Source organism: Panthera tigris, chromosome B3, assembly GCF_018350195.1.
Source record: "Panthera tigris isolate Pti1 chromosome B3, P.tigris_Pti1_mat1.1, whole genome shotgun sequence".
In the NCBI taxonomy this organism is placed as follows: Eukaryota; Metazoa; Chordata; class Mammalia; order Carnivora; family Felidae; genus Panthera; species Panthera tigris.
In genome coordinates, this window is record NC_056665.1 from 33,418,042 (window position 1) to 33,441,472 (window position 23,431).

Genomic DNA, 23,431 nt, shown 5'->3' on the forward strand with positions numbered 1-23,431 from the left:
TTCTACTTTTAAGAGAAAAGTATTAGTAAGAATGAAGATATTAATTAAAGTGATCGCTTCTGAGGGAGGGAATCAGGTAGTGAATACATTAAGGTAGGAGAGTTTTTACTTTTTGAATTTTGAGCCAAGAAAATACATGCATAGTCAAACAATTTTTTTTTAATCCTAAAAAATGCCTTATCAACAGTCTTAGAATACTGAGGTTTAAATCTTTTTTATTTTTATTTTTTTAAGGTTTATTTATTTTTGAGAGAGAGACAGAGTATGAGCGGGGAGGTGCAGAAAGAGAGGGAGACACAGAATCTGAAGCAGGCTCCAGGTTCTGAGCTGCCAGCACAGAACCCAACGTGGGGCTCGAACCCCTGAGCTGTGAGATCATGACCTGAGCCAAAACTGGATGCTTAACCGACTGAGCCACCCGGGTGCCCCTAAATTTTTTTTAAATCAAAGGTTATAAGAGGAGAGTTCAATTATATTGACCTCAGCATGCAACTTATTTCTATATTATGTGTTGGTTACACAGAATGAAGAAAATCTGGATTCACAGTAAGTTTGCATTGCAGTTTCAGGATACTCTTCATTTTAACAGACCCAGAAGCTTAAAAAAGGTAGTTGAAAACATTTTATTCAGAGCTAACTAGTTAACACTGTCTAGCAACTGCCTTTATTTTTATAAATGCAGAGTCCAAGGAAATATATAGAACATAAAACTATTAGTAACATCGTAACATGAAGATAAATTACCTATTGTTACTGCAAAACCTTCCAATGCCTGCAATGACGATGTAAATAAACAGATCTGCCTTTGCCTTCTCTGGCATTTAACTGAACAGGGTGCACATGTGCTGCTGTAGTGTTCCACCTTATGTAACTTTGCTTGAGCAGACACCCACAAATCTGAATCCAAAATACCAGTGAATAATTTTCCTAATCAACAATCCATAAGAAGTAAAGCAAAAGCCTTATATCTGGATTCTACATCCCTCCCAAAAAATGTTAGCCTGGATATAGTTTAATGCATTGGTAGTCTCCGATGTTAAATCAGTCTTTAATAAAACGGCCATCAGGAAGAAGAGTTAGAAGCAGGTAGGTTCAAGCAAAAAAAAAAAAAAAAAAAAAAAAAAAAGCTACAGACAGATATTAATATATGGAAAAAGTCAAGAGACACGTGGGTAGCTGACACGGTTGGGTGTCCAACTCTTGATTTCAGGTCAGGTCATGATCTCGCGGTTCATGGGATGGAGCCTGGTGTTGGGCTCTGCACTGACATATGGAGCCTGCTTCAGATTCTCTTTCCCCCTCTTGTTTCAGGCCATCCCCTGCTAGCGCACATGCACACTGTCGCTCTCAAAATAAATGAACTTAAAAAAAAAAAAAAAAAAAAAAAATATATATATATATATATATATATATGGAAAAAGCTGAAAACACAGCTGTTCAAATATGAAATGCACTCACTTCTAGAAGTGGTTGTGAGGGTTTAAGTCACTGTAAGAATAGTCTCAGGGACTATTTAACAAGGAGCTAGTACTTAATAAGTGGTTGGCCAAAACAACCTTTAAGATCCCTTTTTATCTTTGTTAATCTGACTCTGTGTGAATCAAAAACATTGATTAGGTAAGTTTACTGCCACCCTTAATTCTTTAGCTGTTGTTTATTTGTCCTAATTTCATTCCTAAGGATGAGCAGATCTTTGTGAATTTTAAAGTCCTATTTTCACCCTTTTATCTTCATAGTAGGATGGAACGGCAACATTATAAATCAATCTCCAGGCACTGCCATATATTCCAAGGACCCAGCTCGAACTATGTTAATGCAATATGAGTTGAGATGACTACAAAAAAGACAAAATATTTAGCTCCAATGGAATTGAATTACTACATTTAAAAAGCTAAGCTGGTGAATAAAATTATATACATACCTTTCTTCCCACATTAAATAACAATCTGAGGCCTACTTAAGTTTTCATTTCATAAGAACTGAAGTGATGAACAGTAAGTTGAAAGATAAAGACATTTCCTTACATAGCAGTTTAAATGCGGTCAGTAATAAGCTCCTCTGAGAACTTCACAAAAGAACTCTTATTATTGATCAAAATGAGTCAGCTATTTTCCCGTTAAACATATCAAGCACTTGTTATCCTGTGAATCTGTAACAATTTCACAATATTATTCTTCCAAAATTTCTTGGTGCTTCTATCACAAGGAGAATGTTGTTAGGCTTTGCAGACCACTGGTCTCAGTTTGTAATTTCATACATAAATCATGAGTACAATTTTGCACAGTATAAATGCATTCTATAACGTAGGTCAAGTAGTGGAATTATTATTCAATGTTAAAACTTCGTGTTTCTAAATGCTTACACTGGGCTACAAGATAGTAAATATTGTAATAGCGATTCTGACTTGATATTTTCTTGAGGATGGTGCATTTGTAGGTTGTAAAGTTTAAAAGGGGAATGTAGTATACTTCTGACTCTGTCTGACTCTTGTTTATTATTTATTTGGATTCATAGGCCATAGCAATGAAGTCTTAAGCCAGAACCCACTGACTCAGTCTGTACAAGTCAGTCTCCTGGGGCATAGAGCTAGATGGAGAAAAGTACAGTGGATCTAGAAAGACAAACAGAAAATATCCAGCACACAAGACAGTAACACTCACATGTTTTACATTTATACATGTTTTACATTTAATCATACAAAATTCTTAAATAGTAAGTTCCAACCCCAACTATGAAGACCTTGGCAAGTTATTAAATTCCTCTAAAGTCTCAATTTCCTTACCCATAAAATAGTAAAAATACCATCTACTTCAGAGAACAGTTGTGATGACTAACATTCTCTAAACCAGTAAAGAACAAAAATTGGAAAGCATATTAGAGAATGAGAAAAGAGCTAATTCAGTGACGTCAAGAGGAATGTGAACTGACAAACAAAAAAAACAGGTATAGTACCAAGACTAATTTTTATCAATAATAAAACCAGTAAGAAAACTCATTCATATTTAATTTTGACTTTTCAATCAATGTTTATTTATCAGCTATGTTCCAGGATGTGTGCTGGTCAATGGCAATGTCAAAATTAATACACTGATCCTACCCTCAAGGATTGCAGATCTATTTAATACAAGGACAAATCAGAGGTAAGACCTTTTTAAAAAACAGTATGTACAAAATTTTGAGACCCACTCACAGGTAAGGATTCATAGAAGAAAGGACATTTAAAGTGGGTCTTAAATGGGGCGCCTGGGTGGCTCAGTTCGTTTAGCATCCGATTTCAGCTCAGGTCATGATCTCACGGTTCATGAGTTCGAGCTCCACCATCAGGCTCTGTGCTGACAGCTCAGAGTCTGGAGCCTGCTTCAGATCTGTGATCTCCCTCTCTCTCTGCCCTTCCCCCATTCATGCTCTCTCTCTCTCTCTCTCTCGCTCTCTCTCTCTCTCTCTCTCAAAAATAAATAAACATTTAAAAATAAATAAATAAGTAATAAAGTGGGTCTTAATGTATGAAAGAGCTTATCAGGGGAAAGCAATAGAAGCAAAGAAAAAAGCCTTACCAAGGCAACGAGACAAACTTCACAGGAAATATCATTACTTTGCTATGCCAAGATGAGTGTGAAGAAATGGCAGATAAGGTACATGGGGGCTGAATTATGAAAAGCATGATCTACCATGCCAAAGAATCTCGTATCATCATAATATGTGTCCTCTTGTAACCTAGTCATTGCGACCTGTCGGCTAAGAAGGGCTAAGCATTATTTCCTATCCCATTTCCACCCCGTTGCTTATCACAAATAATAAAGATTTAGTATACTTTCTCAGGCTATAAACTTAGGACAAGTATGAACATTTTTGACAGTCATAAACTGAAAAGAATGAACACCCTATAAAAAAAGGAAACATGCAGCATTCCTGGAGGAATCTGTAGGGACCATAAAATTATCACAAGGCCACACTTTCCATCAATATCACCCTTTTCATGTTCTTTTGATTTTTTTAATTTTGCCAATGAGAGAGGCTTCTAATAACTTCTAAGAGCTATAACAAGACTCTACGTGTCCACAGAGAAGTCAATATTTTGCTTCTTTCCTAAAAACCAACAAATCTCTTTGGAAGGCAGGGCTTTCCTTCACCAAGCAGCAAAGATGGGGCAACACACAACAGAAGTGAAACACAGCAGGGTTCACCGGTATAAAAACAATACTTCGGAAGACAAACTGGTAAATTGTGGCATTTCTGGGTAATGGCAATACACTAAGATCCTCAACTTTGAAAACAAGGCCAGGGCAAATCCAGAAACAGAAAATAATTAGGATCAGGCTACAGATGGATAAAAGTGAACATGAAGTGTCCTGAGTTATTATCTTTACAATCAAGTACGTATTTACCTGTCTGCTCTTCCTAGATTAGGAACCCTGGAAAGGAATGTTCTCCACTCATCTTTATATACCTACTGCCAAGCACACGTACTGAGGGAGGTATATAGATGTAAAAGGTAAGTACAGATTTGGCAGAACATGGTGATAGGAAGCTGTATAGTAGTTTCAGGAATAGTAAAATCTAAGAACAAGTTCAAGATAGTGGCATTGGAGCAGATGGAAAGGAGGCTTTGGTCTTTTAGCTTCCTATCTTGAAAGAATTCACACTAATGATGTTTTGCCACTTGTACCTGCATTTCGTAACTGGAAAAGAACTTTGGAAATCATCAAATCCAAATCTTTTCTTTTACAGGGGCAGATTCAGACTAGGGCCTGATTTAGTCTAAGGTCACACAGTAGTATATACAGGATGAGACTCTAGTCCTAGGTTATAAAGTAGAAGAGTTTTATGAAATGTGAATTAAACAGACAAAATTATTGTTATGTACTTAAGAGTTTTATAAATACTTGTTGTCTCACATATGGAAGAAGATTTTAAATACTGATTTTGGTAAATCTACCGTATTATACAAAAGAAGGCTGGCTGCTCTATACCCAGTTTGGAGGGCTTTCAAGTCTACTTTTAATTACTCATTAAATGTAACTTTTTTTTTTTTTAATTCTCATGATCCTGGAACTAAAATCTAGCCTTATAGCCATATCCCTATATCTTACCTTTCCTGTCTTCCACATGGTATCTGTGGTAACTAGCCTCCAAAATGGCCTCAAATGATCTTTATGTCCTGCTATTTGTTCAGACCCCTCCCACACTGGGTTCTAAGGCTAGATCATAGAAGACTTACAGTATCTGTCTTGCTACTTTGATTACTTGTTCTGAAAGAGTGATCATAAGTAGCCCTATAGAGAGGCCCGTGTATAAAGAACTGAGACCTCCTACCAATAGTCAGTGAATAAGCCATCTTGAAAGCACTTCTTCAGCACAAACCAAGCCTGAAGCCTCAGCTGACAAGATGATTACAACCTCATTAGAGACCCTGAGCCAGACCATCCAGTTAAGCAACTCAAAACTATCAGATAATAAATGTTTGGGGTAATTTGTTATATAGCAATTGATAACTAATATAAGTGACTCATCTAAAATCAATTAGCTATAATGAAAAATCATTAAAATTTTTTTAATGTTTATTTTTAAGAGAGAGAGAGAGACAGAGAGAGACAAAATGGGGGAGGGGCAGAGAGTGCAAGAGAGAGACACAGAATCTGAAGCAGGCTCCAGGCTCTGAGCTATCAGCACAGAGCCCATCGACTCCGGGCTCAAACTCAGGAACCGTGAGATCATAACCTGAGCCGAAGTCAGATGCTTAACTGACTGAGCCACCCAGGTGCCCCTGAAAAATCATTTTAGTATTGTAAAGTTTTACTACACAAAACAAAGAAAAGAGACTACAAGAATTTGGCTCAAAATATCCAACTAAAATCTGAAAAAAGTTTAGTAGAACAGAAAGTTAAGACCCAGTTTCAACGGTCTCTACCAGTCTGACAGAAACCCATTTCTCAGCTTAACTTCGAACTACTCATCTGTATAATGGAAATAATACCATTTCCCTGGGATTTGTAACAAATTAATACAGGTGAAAACACCTAATATATTCTACAAATATCAGCTGTTACCACTTTTGTCTGTGAGTCTCCTCTTACAGTAAGTTAGATCTTTTTTCCATCCCATTCTGTTACTTTCCCAAATCTCAGATTCCTTACTCTAATCTTTAAACTGTCATACTTTCTGGCTGGAATCCAAATTCAAAGTGCATTCTGCAGTCCACAAAGTGGCTGCTTGCTCCCATGGAATGCATGCTTCAAAAATCCTCAAGACAGGGGCACCTGGGTGGCTCAGTCAGTTAAGCGTCTGACTTCAGCTCAGGCCATGATGTACCCATGAGTTCAAGCCCCACGTCAGGCTCTGTGCTGACAGCTCAGAGCCTGGAGCCTACTTTGATTCTGTGTCTTCCTCTTTGTCAATCTCCTGCTCGTGACCGGTTTGCCTCTCAAAAATAAATAAACGTTAAAAAAAAAAATTTTTTTTTAAAGAATATTCATTGAGTTTTAAAATACTTATTGTTCCCCTTCTAGGGAGGAGAGAGTAGCTAAGAGGTAAACCAGTATTGCCATCTGAACTGGAAAACCCAGATAATGTCCAGAAATCATTCATCTGAAAGCAGTAGAGAGCTAATGAGACAACTAGAGGAACTAGGGATGATCTAACAAATGCAGTGGCTTTTACCTGGGAGCGCATATCAATTCTGAAAGCAAGTAGACCAATAATCTACCACAAAGGGCTACTAATGGGAGGCCGAATAGTGCTTCACCCTGCCAAGATGTTCATATCCTAATACCTGGCAACCTATGAATGTTAAATTACATGGCGAGGGGAAATTAATTAATGTTGCAGATGGAACTAAAATTGATAATCAGCTGACCTAAAAATAAAGAGATTATCCTAGATTATTCAGGTCAACCCAAAATAACCAAAGAGTCACATTCAAACTGAAAGAAGTGTAGGGAGCCTGAGCATGCAACTCTCGTTCTCAGATCCTAAGTTCAAGCCCCATGTTGGGTGTACAGCTTAGTTAAAATAAATAAAAATAAAATAAAAATAAAGTGAAAGAAGGAGGCAAAGCAGAAGTGTCAGAGAGATTTGAAGATGCTATGCTGCTGGCTTTGTAGATCAAGTAAGGGGCCACAAGCTAAGGAATGCAGGTAGCCTCCAGAAGTGACAAAGTGGGTGAGAAAGCCCAGTGAGATTCACTTTGCACTTCTGACTCTCAGAACTACAGAATAATGAATTTATGCTTTAAGGCATTAAGTTTGTGGTAAATTATAGCAAAAAAAAGGAAACTAACACTGAGACTTGAGGGGGGTGTCTCAAGAAATGGAGGAATGGTTGGTCTTTCCTTAAGGCATCTGCTCAATCCTTGGACTAAAAATGGGGCCAAGACTAAAAATCTAATGTTAAAGTCTCTGAAAACCAAAGTGGTGCTTCCAGCAGTCTAGGGAGTCGATGATTAAAGTCTGAGATCCCTAGGAGAGGGGCTGCTGAGAATACAGCAGGTTCTTAGTTGAAGGGCCAGAGGCAGATTAGAGAGAGACTGAAACTGAACAGGGCTAAAACTCAGCCTGACTGGATTAAGGAGACCATTCACTCTACCCACTGAACAGAAGAAAGAATGAAAATCCTCTGTGGAGAAATCTATCATCATCCAGAATCCCTAAAATACTTTATACACAACATACAGCATGAAATCAAAAGTATGTCAAATGACATGAACACATGATCAAAAACTAAGAGAAAAAAATATATATGAAGAAACTAACAGTTACTGGAGTTAGCTGACAAAACTTGTAAGAATAAATGATTAATATGCTAGAGAAAACAGATGAAAAGAAGTCACCATAAAATTAGCATCTACAGAAAAGAATCAAATGGAAACTCTAGAATTAAAAAATACATCAGAGGGGTACCTGGATGGATCAGTCAGTTGAGTATCCATCCGGCTCTTGATTTCAGCTCAGGTCATGATGCCAGGGTCGTGGGATCATGCCACACATCTGGCTCCATGCTGAGCGTGGAGCCTGCTTAAGATACATTCTCATTCCCTCCCTCTCTCTCTCTTGGTATTCACCTTCAAATGCCCTCTCTGCAAGGAGAGCTTTCACACCATTCTTACTTTCTTACACTCTAATAAACCTTTACCTGCTGCTTAAAAAAATTATTTCTCTTTCTCTCCCCCCCCCCCTTTTCTGCTCATGCTCTCTAAAATAAAATAAATTAAAAAAATACAAACAAATTAAGAATTGGATCAAGAAGGCGTGTGGGTGGCTTAGTCGGTAAAGTGTCATAATCTCATGATTCATGGGTTCGAGTCCCGCATTGAGCTCTCTACTGTCAGCTCAGAGCCTGCTTTGAATCCTCTGTCTCCCTCTCTCTCTGCCCCTCCCCGACTCACGTGCACCCGCACTCTCTCTCTCAAAAATAAATAAACATTAAAAAAAAAAAAAATCAGATCACGAAAAGACAGATTTAGAGACCCAGAAGATAAATCAATAGAAATTACCTAATCTGAAACAGAGAAAAGAGGATGTTAAGATACACAAAAGAGCACTAAACACATATGGCACATAACAAAAAGCTTTAAGCTAAGTGTAACTGAAGTTTCAGAAGGAAAGGGGATGAAGGCAGAGCTGAGAATTTCCAAAACTGATAAAAGACATCACCTCCACAGATCTGAAAGGATCTGAAAACCCAAAGTGAGATAATAACAAAGAAAACCACTAGACACAAAGTAAAAAGTCCCTCAAACACTCAGATTAAAGACTTCATTAAGCCTTCTCCCACCACAAACAATGGAAGCCAGAAAACAACAGATACTGAAAGAAAACAACTACAACCTAAAATTATATACATAACAAAATATTCTTTGAAACAGAATTGAAATAAAAGTACGTAAAAAAATATTTACTAAGTACCTAATATGTGCCAGGTACTGTTGTGGGCACGGGGACTGCAGCAATGAATAAAGCAAAGTCCTGCTCTCACATGGCTTTCATTCTAATGTAAAAAATCAGAATATAAACAAACTAACAATTGGGATGTGTCAAGTGGTATCTCTACTAGCTCTTCCTTGAAAAAATTAAGCCTCTCATCCCATTTCCAACATCTTTCCCCTACTAGTCATATCTTATGGTTCATATTTCCTAGATTTTATTTAACTATAGAGGCTAATATTTCTGTTAATACCACTCAGAGCATCTACCATAGCTTATAAATAAAAGTTTCAGATCAGTAATAACTTGTAATTTATAAACTACTGCTAATTAATAATAAATTCAAGTAGCGTGGTTAGTCATAGTTCTGTTTGAAGGCCAACATGACTTTTTCTTAACAACTCAGAAATATTTCATAATATCAGAGCAACAATTCTCAATCTGTTTGGTCTCAGAACTCCCTCTCACCTTAAAAATTATTGAGGATGCCAAAGAGTTTTGTTTATGTGGGTTATAACTATCAATATTTACCACTAGCTACTAAAACAAAATTTTAAAAATATTTACTAACTCATTAAGATAACAGAAATAGATCCCAGTATAGATTAACACAAAAAAAACACTTATGAAAATAAATATATGCTCTGACACAAAAAAGCTGGGGTGAGAAGAGTGCACTATTTCACAAGTTTGAAAGTGTTCAATATCTGGCTAAATAGAAAATAGCTGGGTTCTCATATCTGCTACTGCATTGTCTCTTGGATATGCTGTTTTATTTGAAGAATAAAAAAGATGTGGCTTCATAAAGTAAGTATTTTGGAAAAAAAAGAGGAGCACTTGGGGCTCCTGGCTGGCTCAGTTGGTACAGCACGTGACTCTTGATTTCGGGGTTGTAAGTTCGAACCCCACATTGAGTGTACAGATTACTCAAAAAAATAAAATAAAAAGGAGCACTTTCATAGGCTTTTCAGTTAATTATGGATATTCTTTTTGATATTAAGCCAAAATTCAAAAAGTAGCTCTTTTTTTTTTTAAGTTTATTTATTTATTTTGAGAGAGTGTGAGGGGGCAGGCAGAGAGAGAGAGGCAGAGAGAGAATTCCAAGCAGGCGTCACACTCTCAGAGCAAAGCCCAATGCAGGCTCAATCCCATGAACCATGAGATCAGGACCTGAGCCAAAATCAAGAGCCAGACACTTAACCAACAGAGCCACCCAGGCACCCCAAAAACATGGTTGTTTCTTAAAGGCTGGTCACAAGGTAGAATCTGAAACCATGTCAAAGAACTTTTCATACTCTTATATTAAAATCTGGTGGTCTATCTTGTACTCTTAACGGACCACTTACCAAGGCATGGTTGTGAAGTATTGTAATTGGTCAACGGAAAATTGGTCATTTGGAAAATATTGATTCATTATGTTAATTACATGGATCTTCCAAATATTGATATATTTTATTACACAGTATTCCATCAGAACTTTTTAAGTATTAGAAAGCTGTCAGTCTCACAGTGGCAAACATAAGTGTTCCAAAATTCTAATTTTCACTTACAAACTTAAAAAACGTTATCATTGGCAATATAATGTAAGCAGTCTTCCTTTAAATAACAGGTGTACTTCATTCATTTGAAGAAACATTTACCATATGTTTGCCATTTGTCTAAATAACTAGTCATTATTTCAAGAAAAAAATGGTGTTCCATCAAACACGTGACTTGTACAGCTCACAAAACTGCACAAAAGTGTATCTTCAAGACAACTTCTGTAACTTTAGTATGCTCAAGTGCTTCATGCATATCCAATTTTGCCACCTAAGCTATAAAAAAGATGTGTACTTAAAGGATAAAATATAAAACTAATAACTTTTACTACTTCATCCAGAACAAATGAAAAATTTTTCTTTACTGTGTGTACAGGTGAAGATACAGTAACTACTAGTATTTTGGGGTGCCACTTATTTTATGTGCTAGCATTTCCAAGGTTTTTACCTACCCACTGCTTTCTGCACCATCAGCACAGAAGTCAACACATTAAAAAAGGCAAAAGTCTTAGTATTATCATACAATGGTTTTGCTCTAATGGACCATACTTTGAGAACTACAGCATTAGTGGCTCAATTTTTTTAAATCACTGTCAGTTCATATAAAGTGGCAGGGAACAACATGCAAATAATAAACTTTTTTTTTTTTTTAATGTTTATTTATTTTTGAGACAGAGACAGAGCATGAACGGGGGAGGGTCAGAGAGAGGGAGACACAGAATCTGAAACAGGCTCCAGGCTCTGAGCTGTCAGCATAGTGCCCGACACGGGGCTTGAACTCACGGACCGCAAGATCATGACCTGAGCTGAAGTCGGCCACTTAACCGACTGAGCCACCCAGGCGCCCCGCAAATAATAAACTTTAAAAGTGTTGCTATATATTCAGAGGCCTTAAAAAGTTTGTCCTCTTGGAATTTAAACATTTTTTTCTTACTTCTTACACTCTATCACTGTGGCATTATCTACAAATCATAAAATAATTTATTAGTGCCAAAAGAAATCTTATCTGGCTCCCTTTGGTTTACAGGTAAGGAAACTGAGGAAGCAAGCGTTTACTAGGTAGGGACAAACCAAGCATTTACTGAGTTTCTACGATGGCAAAGACTGCTGGTGTGCCACACACTACGGATGAAGAAGATTCAGCTCTCACACTCAAAACCCTCATGCCTAGCTAGTTGAAGAGACTTAAGTATTGGGATGGCTATATTACAACCTCACACAGGCTGTAGCAACATCCCCATGAAATGCTATGCAAACATAGACAAGGAAGCACTAGAAAGGTATCGAAGGAGGACATGGTAAGAGATCTGGTAATATCTGAGCAGGGTCTGAATAGAAGCACAACAAGCAGTTATGAGAAGAAAGAGTATCAGAAGAGGGAGGAGAATGAGCAAATTTAAGAAAACATAAATATGTATTATATATTAAGAAATTATAACCTCAACAAAGAGCAGTAAGAAGAAAGAGAAATTATAAATAGTGCAGTTGGGGGTGGTAGAAGAATCAGGAACAATAGCAGCTGACACTGAGAGAAATCAGCTGACATCAAGATGGGGAAGCCGTGAATGCCATATTAAGGAATCTGGACTAGACTTATAATAGTAGGGGAGGGAAGGGGTGGACAGGGAAGTTTTTTTTAAGCAGGAAAATGACTACTATATTTGTATTTGGTAATATGACATAAACTAGAAGCCTGGAGACATTGAGGCAAAAAGAGGCCCTAGATTAGGATTAGTTAGTATAACAATTAGGAATAACTTAAAACAAATTTCAGGGACGCCTGGGTGGCTCAGTCGGTTAAGCATCCAACTTTGGTTGAGGTCATGATCTTGCGGTTCGTGGGTTCAAGCCCCGCATTGGGCTCTGTGCTGCCGGCTCAGAGCCTGGAGCCTGTTTCAGAGTCTGCCTCTCCCTCTCTCTCTACTCCTCCCCTGCTTGCACTCTGTCTCTCTCTCTCAAAATAAATACACATTAAAAAAACAAAAACAACAACAAATTTCAGAGGTAACTTGATCAGGGCTAATTGGATATGTGAAACGCAGAAAAAAAAAAATTAAGGGTGACTCTCAAATTTCAAGAACGGTTCATTTGTAAATCAGTCAAAGAAAGAAGAGCCTTAAGGAGAGAATGCAGTAAATTTGGGTTTCAAATGGGTTTCAGAGAAATACCTGTTCAAAATGTCACAAATGTCAACTCAAGTGCCCACGTTACAGATTTTGAATTGTAAATACTTGCTAAGAATCAGAAAATACTTCTCAGTCTCTAGCTTATACTCAATCCCTAAAAAAATGTACAATTTTGATTAAGAGGAAGGATATATTACCAAGTAATTAGAGCCTGTTAATATTTGAATTAGAAGTATGACAGTTTCAAAGGAGATAGCAGAACAAGCCTGGGGAGAAGTGTCTGAAATTATAGCTATTCTTAGCTTTGTCTAAACAAATGTCTTAGTTATAAGGAAATGTTACCTAATACTTCATTATCTGCTGTACTTTTTGCCAAAATGTATTAAGTGTCAGGTCACTTGTGACACTTCCTTTAAATGGAACACAGCAAAAATGAAAAATGCTATTGAACAATGTTTACATTAAGAAAAAAAAAAATTTACACAAGTGCCTGGGTGACTCACTCAGTTAAGCCTCTGACTCTTGGTTTTGGCTCAAGTCATGATCTCACCATTTGTGGGTTCAAGCCCGGCATTAGGCTCCAAACTGACAGTGCAAAGCCTGCTTCAGATACTCTCTCTCCTCTGCTCTCAGTCCCTCCCCCAATCGTGTTGTCTCTCTCTCAAAATAAATAAATAAACTTACACACACACACACACACACTCACACACACACACACACAATTCCTAGTACAGTATTTGGCATTTCTCATTCAAATCCTTACAACCTTTTGATCTTAATACTAGCATTCTCATTTTTAGAAATGAAGAAAGTAGAACTCTGAAAAGTTAATCTACCAGAGCAGCTAACTCAGTAAGAATTTCTTAAACTGCCTTCTGAGATACAAACTACCCATCCGTTTAATGCAAATACCAATTGGGCACCTTATAAGCACCAAGATACATCAGAAATGAGACATTACTCAATATAAAGCTAGATGACCCCTTATCGCTGAGTAAATGAAAATTTAGGAATAAAGCAAAAATTTAGAATTTCACATATGATTGTAGAAACCTACTGACTCTATGATGTGCTATTTTTTTTTAGAATTGAAGACACAACAGTGGCCCACATTTTAACTCATTTGGGGAGTTTTGTTTTGCTGTTTTAAATATATTAAGTTTTTTAAAACATGGGGGGAAAAAAAGGCAAAAACTGTCACTACTATCTCTATAGGCCCCAAAGGATACAGCTATCCCAAATTAGGAGCCTCTGATTATAAATCATTCTCTCACAAGTGATCATCCCAAAAAAATCAGCCCAAATAAATTCTCATTCTTGTATTTATTCCATCATTTAATGGGAATAATTAAACTATTCAACAAAGCTATACAGTAACAGTATGATAACATACAAAGGATGACCTATATATTGTTAAGGTCTTAGCAAAATTATGGCCTGCGACACTACCTATTAGAAGAAAGAGTCTAGGGGTGTCTCGGTGGCTCAGTTAAGTGTCTGACTTCAGCTCAGGTCATGATCTCGTGGTTCATGGGTTCGTGCCCCACATCAGGCTCTGTGCTGACAGCTCAGAGCCTGGAGCCTGCTTTGGATTCTGTGTCTCCCTCTCTCTCTGCCCTCCCCCTACTAGCACTCTATCTCCCTCTCACTCAAAAATAAACATTAAAAAAAAATAGATAAATAAGAGTCTAAAGAAAATAGAAAAGCAGGCAATGTACATTATCAAAAATATAGGTTCATTGTTGTACTAGGAACAACGAAAGAGGGACAGATTAACTTCAGGAAGAAAAGTTGTTCCTTCAAGGAAGAAAAGCTTCCAAAACAATAATTACATTAAGAAAAAAAATTTATCCAAAGGGTGATCCTAGGAACCATAGGTAAAAGTTACAACAGCAGCAAGCAGACTTTTAATTTCATTTAAAAACAAAATCAAGAGTTAAATTTGGAATAGGCTACATCACAAAACAGTTCACTGTCACTTAATTTGTAGCTAAGCAGAGATCGGAATATTACAGAGACGAAATGGACATGAACAGGGGCTCTCAACCCTGGGTGTGCATTAAAGTAAATCCAGGGAGGGGGGTGGGAGGGAGGGGAGGGTGGGTGATGGGTATTGAGGAGGGCACCTTTAGGGATGAGCACTGGGTGTTGTATGGAAACCAATTTGACAATAAATTTCATATATTAAAAAAAAAAAAGTAAAAGAAACATTAAAAAAAAAAAAAAGTAATCCAGGGAATATTAATCACAGTGTCTGGTCCAAACTCCCAGAGACCCATCTGCTTAGTCTGGGGTGGGGCCTGAGTGCCTGCATTTAAAAAAAATCTCAGGGAGAGACCCCTGGGTGGCTCAGTTGGTTAAACATCAGACTTAGGCTCAGGTCTTGATCTCTAGGTTTGTGAGCTAGAGCTAGAGCCCTGTGTCAGGCTCTTTGCTGACACTCAGGAGCCTGGAGCTTGCTTCAGATTTTGTGTCTCCCTCTCACTGCCCCTCCCTCGCTCAATCTGTGTGTGTATCTCTCTTTCTCTCAAATAATAAATAAATTTTTAAAAGTCTCGGAAAGAAATCTGAATACTGTGTCAATGTCAATCTACTGGTTGTAACATTATGATATAGTTTTGCAAGATGTTACTGCAAAAAAATCAATAAAGTGTACATGGGATTGCTCTGTATTATTTCTTGCAACTGAAATTAAAAGTGTGAAAAAATCCCCAGATGATCCCACTATGTAGGTAAAGCAAAAAAAAAAAAAAAAAAAAAAAAAAAAAAAAAAAAAATTTGGTGGACTGAAGAATCTCAAATTCCTGCCAATTCTAAGAGACTGGAAACTATTCTTTTAAATCTTAGCCATTGAAAAGTAATTAGGAATGTTTATCATTTAAAGATACAATACTGCTCTCTAAAGAGCCAAATACAAACAATTTCTAGTTAATCCAAAATAAAAAATCCAAACTACTATGCCCTCCCATTTGTATATAAATTGACCGGACAGATAAACATTATACATGGTTGTCCTTCACCTCTTGACTAAGCCAAATATAGATGCATACACACACAAGATGGTAGAACCTCTAAGATGGCCCCAGAGATACCCACCTCTTGGTCTTCACACTTTTGTGTAATCCCCTCCTGAACATGTGGATACAGTTATTCACTTACAAGTAAAATATAACAAAGTGATGAGATATCAATTCTAAGATGAAGTTATAAAAAGATTGTGGCTTCCATCTTGGAGGCTCTCAGTCAGACTCTTCATTCTGAGGGAAGGGAACTGTGTTATAGCCCCTTTCTGGAGAAGACCACATGGCAAGGAACTTAGGTCTCCGGCCAACAACCAGCCAGTGAAAACCTGAGGCCTGACAACAGCCACATGAGTGAGCATCGAAGGGGATCCTCCCCAAGTCAAGCCTTGAGAACTGCAATTCAGCTGATACCTTGGTTGCAGCCCTTAACAGAGACCCTGAGCCAGAGGCACCCAGCTCAGCTGTACCCAGAATCATGACTCACAGAAACTGTGAGATAATAAGCGTTGTTCTCAAGCCACTAAGTTTTGGGGAAATACAGGGTTAAAGATAACTAATACATACAGTTACCACAGGTCAAACCCAAAATAAAGGAATCTAACCTGATGGCTTCTGACTACCTTTCTTCAGATCATCAAACCTCCCAGCTTCTGCAACATTATCACCCACAGTTAATAAACTCTGTTCCACTTTAGCAGACCTCACCATTATCCTGACACCCTCCTCCTTCTCACTTCATTCAATTTCTTAAAATGGCTTCCTATCCCTCTTTCCTATCTATCCAAACCCTAGCCATCTTCCAGATAACACCCACAGATATCTCTTCCATGAATATCTATTACTTCCCAGTTAGCACAACTTACTGACCTAACACTTGATTAAACAACTTACTGACCCTAATAGCTTTGAGTGTCTAAATTCAAAGAGATCATCAACTCCTTGAGAATGTCTTCTCATATTTTCAACATTTAGTACAGTATTAAACAGGAGCATTTACAGTATTCAAAACCTTAAATCCTTTCCAATGTATTAAATAAAGAATCTCAGTTATGTTTGTAAGAAAGAAAGAAAAAGAAAGAAAGAAAGAGAAAGAAAAAGAATAAAACCCAGGGGGTAAGGAAAGGTGGAAGGAAAACCAAGGGTTCTAATCTAGAATGTTAAGAGGCCACTAGTTTGGTATGCATGTTTGAAATAACTGAGTAAAGACCACTTCAGGGGCGCCTGGGTGGCTCAGTCAGTTAAGTGTCTGACTTCAGCTCAGGTGATGATCTCGCAATTTGAGAGTTTGAGCCCCACATCCCAGGCTCTGTGCTGACAGCTCAGAGCCTGGAGCCTGCTTCAGATTCTTTGTCTCCCTCTCTCTCTGCACCTCCCCTGGCTTGTGCTCTTTCTGTCTCTCTCTCTCTCTCTCAAAAAAAAAAAAAAAAAAAAGACCACTTTATCTGAAGGATAGCGGTAACGATGACAAATCCCCTCCCAGTTGATTAGCCCAGTAAGTGTTGTCCATGCTCTTGAAATTTTCCTTTTATTAGTTTCTTAAACAATTTGCCTTCCATCATTAACTCACTTCTGTAGTATATTCCAACTAGATCAGTGGTTCTCAAACTTTGGCTTGCATCGGCATCACCTGAAATGTTCATTTAAACAGACTGCTGGACACCACCCCTCCCGCCAGTTTTATTCACAGGACTACTGCCATAAGTGACTTAATAAGAATTAATGTAATTTAAAACCTACAGCTCAAGTAAGTTCAAGGAGATTAGCTGGGAAAAAATAGTTCAAGTTCAAGAGAAATAAACCAAACACCTTAATAGCTTCAAGATACACACAGTCGCCCCTTCCTCTCCCTCTTCCACCATTCAAATAGTTAAACAATTTAAGTTCATCTCGATAATATGCACACTTGAATTCATTTCTTGGAAACAATGAGCATCTCCAATTAACTGAGGTTTTACGAGGATTTTAGATAAACAAAACACCAATGTTAAAAAAAAAAGGGCAACCTAATATTTCATTCCCTTAATTTCCCAGATTAAAAAAAAAAAAGCAAACAAAAACTGAAGGTTCTGATATGTAAACAAAACTTACCATCTGGAGGAAAAGTCAAGGCTAGAACTGACTCCTGAGCCAGTAAACTGAAATACACTGCTTCTCAATTTATGCTTGAAACCACACCTTAGAAGTTAATTAAGTCTTTTAATTAGATAAATACATAAATAGGTGAAATAGAATTAAAGACTTAAAATCAATAGTCAAAAGAAAGTTCCCCCTGAAAAGATGATATATCTGTTGTCTTTAAAACAGGTCATTTAGCATAATCTTATAATAGCAAGACACCCACCCACCCACATCTTTATACCTTCTCTGTGACCACTCACATCCATCAGCCCATGCTCCTCTTCTGCAGCACACTCTTTAAAAGTGGTATTCCTAAGGGTACTGCCCTTCTCACTCTACTCATTCTCCCTGAATGAGTCAAAATCATGACAGTAGATGAACTATGACTATTCCAGTAGCTGAGAACTATCATTGGAGCAGCTAAAAATATATAAATGCTCAGGCTCCAACTCAGACTTAACTAATGAACAACAATCTCTGGGAATGAAGCCCAAGGACCTCTATGTTCCCCATTTCTATATGCTCCTCAAGCAAGAACCATGTCCTCTATCTACTCAACAGTGACTAGCATACATACACAAGCACAACCAACATTTGTTGAATAATGTTGTGGAAACACAAAACAGCAAGTATAAACACCTTCAACTGCAGAACTGTGTAGTGTTTAATAAATTATCAAGCTACTAGTAATTACATTAGAAAGCCACTGTTTAACTATACTAGTTAAGTAAATACAGTTGGGTAGTTAAGGGCTTTAAGTACTTCTCTATCACTGGTATAGATTTAAAAAAAATCCCTGATCTTTTCTTGAAGTCCACAAGATAATGTAGGTAGCCACAAAGGATTTAAATATAACAAGGCCAAATTAAACTATAACAAGAGAGTTACAGAAAGGTAGAAAACCAAGAGTATTCTACAAGAAAAACTGTTAAGCTAAAACTACACTGCAGATATCTACAAATAACAGTATTAATCTCCTGTTGCCCAGAACTACTCTCCCGGAAGTAGTAATCAAATTCCCAAGGAAAAATTAAATTTGGCAATCTTTTCAAATTTCAATCTTTTTCTCCTGCAAATTCATTTTCAAATTCAATAATAACATACTTGATTTCATATTGAAAAGTAGCATTAGAGAGCAGAGGATTTAAATTTTTTAGAATTAACAGTAAGCTCTCTAATGTGAACTAAGTAAAACAATGGTTTTTAACTTGATAAACTTAAAACTTATGGCCCCATTAAACATTTTTTTTTAATTGAAAAACCTAGACAACTGATATTTAAAACTTCAGGAAATATAAAGGGATCTTATAAATCAATAAAAGAAAAAAATCCCCCAAAAGGGAGCAAAATGAGCAAAAGCAAAGGGCAATTTACAAAAGAAAAACCAACACCTAATAAACATGTTAAAAGTTCTACTTCGTGTTTTGTTTTTTTAAAGAAGGAAATTTTTTAAATGATGACTGTTTTATCCCAATCAAAAACCGACTGGTCGGGGGAAACTAATATAACCTTTCTGAAAACAATGTGATAGGTAGTACATATCAAATGCCTTGAAAATAACCACATCATTTGACTCAGAAATTCAATTTATCCTAAGAAAATAATACATTCAAAGATTTATCTAAGAGGATATTACCAATGAAGTTTATAAAAGCCACAAACTGGAAAATAAAGGAAGGCCAATAATAATAGATGGATTAGATAAATTACTTTAGATCCGTAATCATGTAAACACTGGAAAAAGTTATTAACAAGAGAAAGTTGAGATTCCTTCTGTTTTTGTAACCTGCTTTTTTCTACTGAAAACATAGAGCATATGGTATGTTTCTGTTGCTATTGAAAAATATGTATAGCTCACCCAGAGGTCTGGAGAGATAACTACAGTTTAAATTTTGGTGCATCTCTCTTGCTGTAGATCTAATCTTTTTTTCCCCCCTTGCCTAGTCAGTTTTTTCTTACAGTGCGCATGCCTTACCAGTATAACTTTTTAAACCTATTAACATAACAAACCCATACTATAACCAAAGCCTGGTTCAGAAGTATACCATTTGGAGAAAAAATGGTCTGAGATAAATCTTATTCTTTGATTTACTGATATTGTGAAATAGAAACCTAACAAGGAATAGATATTTATATATTCTGGAATTCCATTTAAGAGCATCCTTAACATGAAGTTGACTAGAAAAAAAACAGTTTTCAAAAATCAGGCATGGAAACACGGTAAAAGAAGAACACCTAAAAAAAAACCCCTAGTATTTTATAGTCCCTATTAGCTCAGTTCATCTGCGTTTATTCTCTCCTCCCTAAACTAACAAAGAAAGAATGATGTCATATGCATTAGCTACATCTCTGTTCCAGAAGTCCTATAAAGAACTTGCATGGTTTGGCCTTAGTGATTGAGACACACCTAAGAGCTGAGAAAGTTGGATGAGATTTACTACATGAAAACAAGTAAGTTAAAAGGTTAAACAATAAATATCCATTATCCATGAGTTTTTTAAGCTAATTAAAATGCCAATAAGCTAGATAAGTTTGAAAATTTTAGATTTTATATAATGCAGTTGTAAATAAAAAGAGAATTCAGGGTCTTACTCTAAATTCTTTTAATTTCCTCAAAAAAAGAAAAAAGTCAATTTAGTGGCATAAGCTGTCATATTTTTAGAATCAGAAAAAGAGCAATAAAGCTTATCTTCCTTCTACATCCCTTCCATTTCCTCCTTAGGCTGCAATATCTATATGAAAGTTTGAGATTTCCACAGTTCAATACTAACATTATAGATCAGATATTTTTTACTATTCCTCAAAATACGGTCTTCAAATGAACCTGAAGAGATGGTTCAATTGGAAGTGCTGCTTACTAGACAATACTGTAAAAATCTGTTAATCATGCAAACTGAACAAGTAGGCAGTGACATACTACTGCCAATTTGTCAGTGAATATTAGCCAACCAATTCTAAGGGAGAAAAAAAAAAAAGTAATGACTGACATACAAGGCAACAGTAACTTGCTCGTATGTATAGTCCCCTTACTTGTAACTAATGTTTTCTAAAAGTTGCGCTGAATCAAGACTTCGTTTTTATTCTTCGGTCATATCCCTGACCTCTCATCATAACTGTTTTTTTTTTTCCCCCAAACAAATGTAAACTTTTGATTTCCTAAAGCTCAAAAATACAAAATCTGACCCACGAGGCTAAATGGATTGTGGTTATCAACTTAAACCAAGCCTACTCACCACGAAATAAAAATTATCAGAGAGTCCAGAAGCAGAAAGTCTCTACTTTCTAACTCACAATAGAGTCTTGTCTAATATTAGACAGTAACACTGCGTTTTGTTGTTTTAGCTGCAAAGCTGGGTATGCAATCTGCAGTAACCATTCCATCAGCTTCAAGTAAATCCTACGCTACCTCTGGAAAAAGTAGCAGTTAGGTCCCAAGCAAACAGCAAAGACTGATAAAGAGATACAGGCAGAAGCCTCAACATCAGAAAAGGCCCATCAGCACCTCTTCCGAGAAACAGTTCCCTTCCCCCACCTTTAAGTAGGCACTTAAGACTGCCAAGCAGATCCATTTCTTTATTAACTGGTGCCCACTTGGGGCAACTGTACACCAAACTGCTCTTAGGCCTACTCCAACCCCTTCCAAAAGTGCTCAAGCGAGCCTGAAAGCCGGGGTAACCCTCTTAGGGGCCCCGTTCTTCCTGCTCTTCTCCACCCGTCCTCCGCCCCGCCCCGCCCCTGTAAGCGCTCCTCCGGCCAGAGGAAGGACACCGGGCCCAGGGACCGGCAGGAATTGCCCGCAAGAGAAGTCTCAGGCGGCCGGAGGCCTCCGCCATAGCAGGACCTGGAAAGCACCGCCCCCAGCGCACCTCCCCACACCCGGCTAACCGGCGAATGTCTGCTTTCGACACCCTCTATCCCCAGCAGAGGCAGCGGAGGAGACAGGGCCGGGAGGCAGCGGGCAAGGCTACGCAGCAGGCCCGAGCCTGCCCCTCAGGCCGCCGAATCTGCTCCCCAGTCCGGCCGGGTCAAGTCAGCGCGGCGGCCACCCTCACCTGGATGACCTCGTTGACCTCCCGGATACATTCCACCATGTGTTGCAGAATCTGCTCGGCCGTGAGCACCTCGTAGCGGTAATCCTCCTCCTGCTCGTGCCCTGGCCCGCCGCCGCCGCCACCGCCGCCACCGCCGCCGCCGGGCCCCAGAGCGCTGCCGCCGCCGCCGCCCGTCTCCCCGCACAGCAGTCCGTCCCGCTCCCCGCCGACGCCCAGCCCGGGCTCCACCAGCTCCACCTCGCCCAGATCCAGGTTATCATCGTCCGGCTCATCCTCGTCCTCGTCTTCCTCCTCCTCGGCGCCGCTGTCCTCCTCGCTGCACTCTTCGTCCTCGTCGAACTCGTAGTTGTAGCCCTCGTCCGAGTCCATGGCGCGACACGCGAGGGCCCGGCGGACGCTGGCCCTGAGGCGGGGAGAGGGCGGGGACGCCGAGGCCCCGGCTCTCGCTCCGGCTCCGGCTGATGTCCGGACGCAGGCCTGGCTCCGGCCCCGCGGGCCGCGGCTCCTCCCCGGGCGCGGCGGTTGGCGGTTGGCGGCTGGCGGCGGCGGGGAGGGCGCGGAGGAGGGAGGGAGGGAGCGAGGGGGCCGCTTGCCGCCCGCCTCAGTCAGACGCGGCTCCGCTCCGGCCTCCGAGAGAAAACAGTCCCCAGCGCCACCTCCACGGCCGCTGCTACCGCTACTGAGCCAACAAAGGGGCGTGCGTCACCGCGTCGCGCTGCGTCGTCGCGTCACTCCTCTTGGCGTCACCGCGCCCCGCCCCGCCGCCCCTGCGTGGAGTGTGGGGAGACCCCACGGCCCGGCCTGGCTATGGGAGCGCGGCGCCGCGGGAATCGCCTTCTCGGTTCCGGCTGCGGTCCCTCTGTGGACCGGCACTGGTGGACCCTGTTCCGGAGGAGGCCGTGGCCTCGTCGTCACCGAGAGAAGGGCCCCTGGGCACGATGGTGGTTGTCGCCGCAGGTCATAGGGATCCAGCCCCTTCACTGAATCCAGCGAAGGCGGCCTTCCCACCCGGCGGTAGAGACACTTCCCGCTCGCCCTGGAGTAATATTCTGGGAAGACCTCGGTTGTTGAGCTAAAATTCCTGTTGCCCGGGCTACTAAATGGAAATCTGTTTCATGCGGAACCTCTAAACTATGTGACAGGTGAACCTCGTTTTAAGTACTTCTGCTGCTGTACGCTGGTACAGACGTGCAGTGGTTTTTAAGTCGCCGATAGTGACGTCATTTTAGAGGAGCGTTTCCTGAACTCAGCTCAGCAAGCAGCTACCAATTGAGGGCCCTAAGCAATGTAAACAGTCATGGCTTTCCTTGATTGAGCACTATGTAAGGGCTTTACATATATTCTCTCTCATCTTCACGGAGCCACAGTACCCATTTTGTATCTGAGGCTCAAAGGGAAAGGAACTTGACCAAAACCACAGAAAACGCCCTGTTCCAGCGGCCGGGTGACCTAAAACATCAATCATAAAAATGCTTTACGATGCATAATATGGGTTATGTACTACAAAATATATAAAATGCATTGCAATATAACACAATACAAGCTGTAATAGAAATACCTACAAGGACCAAATATAGCAGAGAGACAGTACTTGTCTCTTATCTAGAAATGTGCTGTGTGAGCTGCGTGGTGATTGGTGGCTAGGAGTTTAACAGA

At 39.2% G+C, this 23,431-nt stretch overlaps 1 protein-coding gene across 1 annotated transcript in view; it reads right to left on the bottom strand.

The window, feature by feature from the left end:
• Nucleotides 1–22,409, bottom strand: part of ARIH1 (ariadne RBR E3 ubiquitin protein ligase 1) — a 119,705-nt gene extending 97,296 nt beyond the window's left edge. Inside the window, exon 1 of the mRNA XM_042988445.1 lies at nt 21,776–22,409. Within this exon, the coding sequence (XP_042844379.1) occupies nt 21,776–22,144 (369 nt within the window). The 5' untranslated portion in view covers nt 22,145–22,409. The remainder of the gene's footprint in view (nt 1–21,775) is intronic.
• Between the last annotated feature and the right edge of the window lie 1,022 nt (nt 22,410–23,431).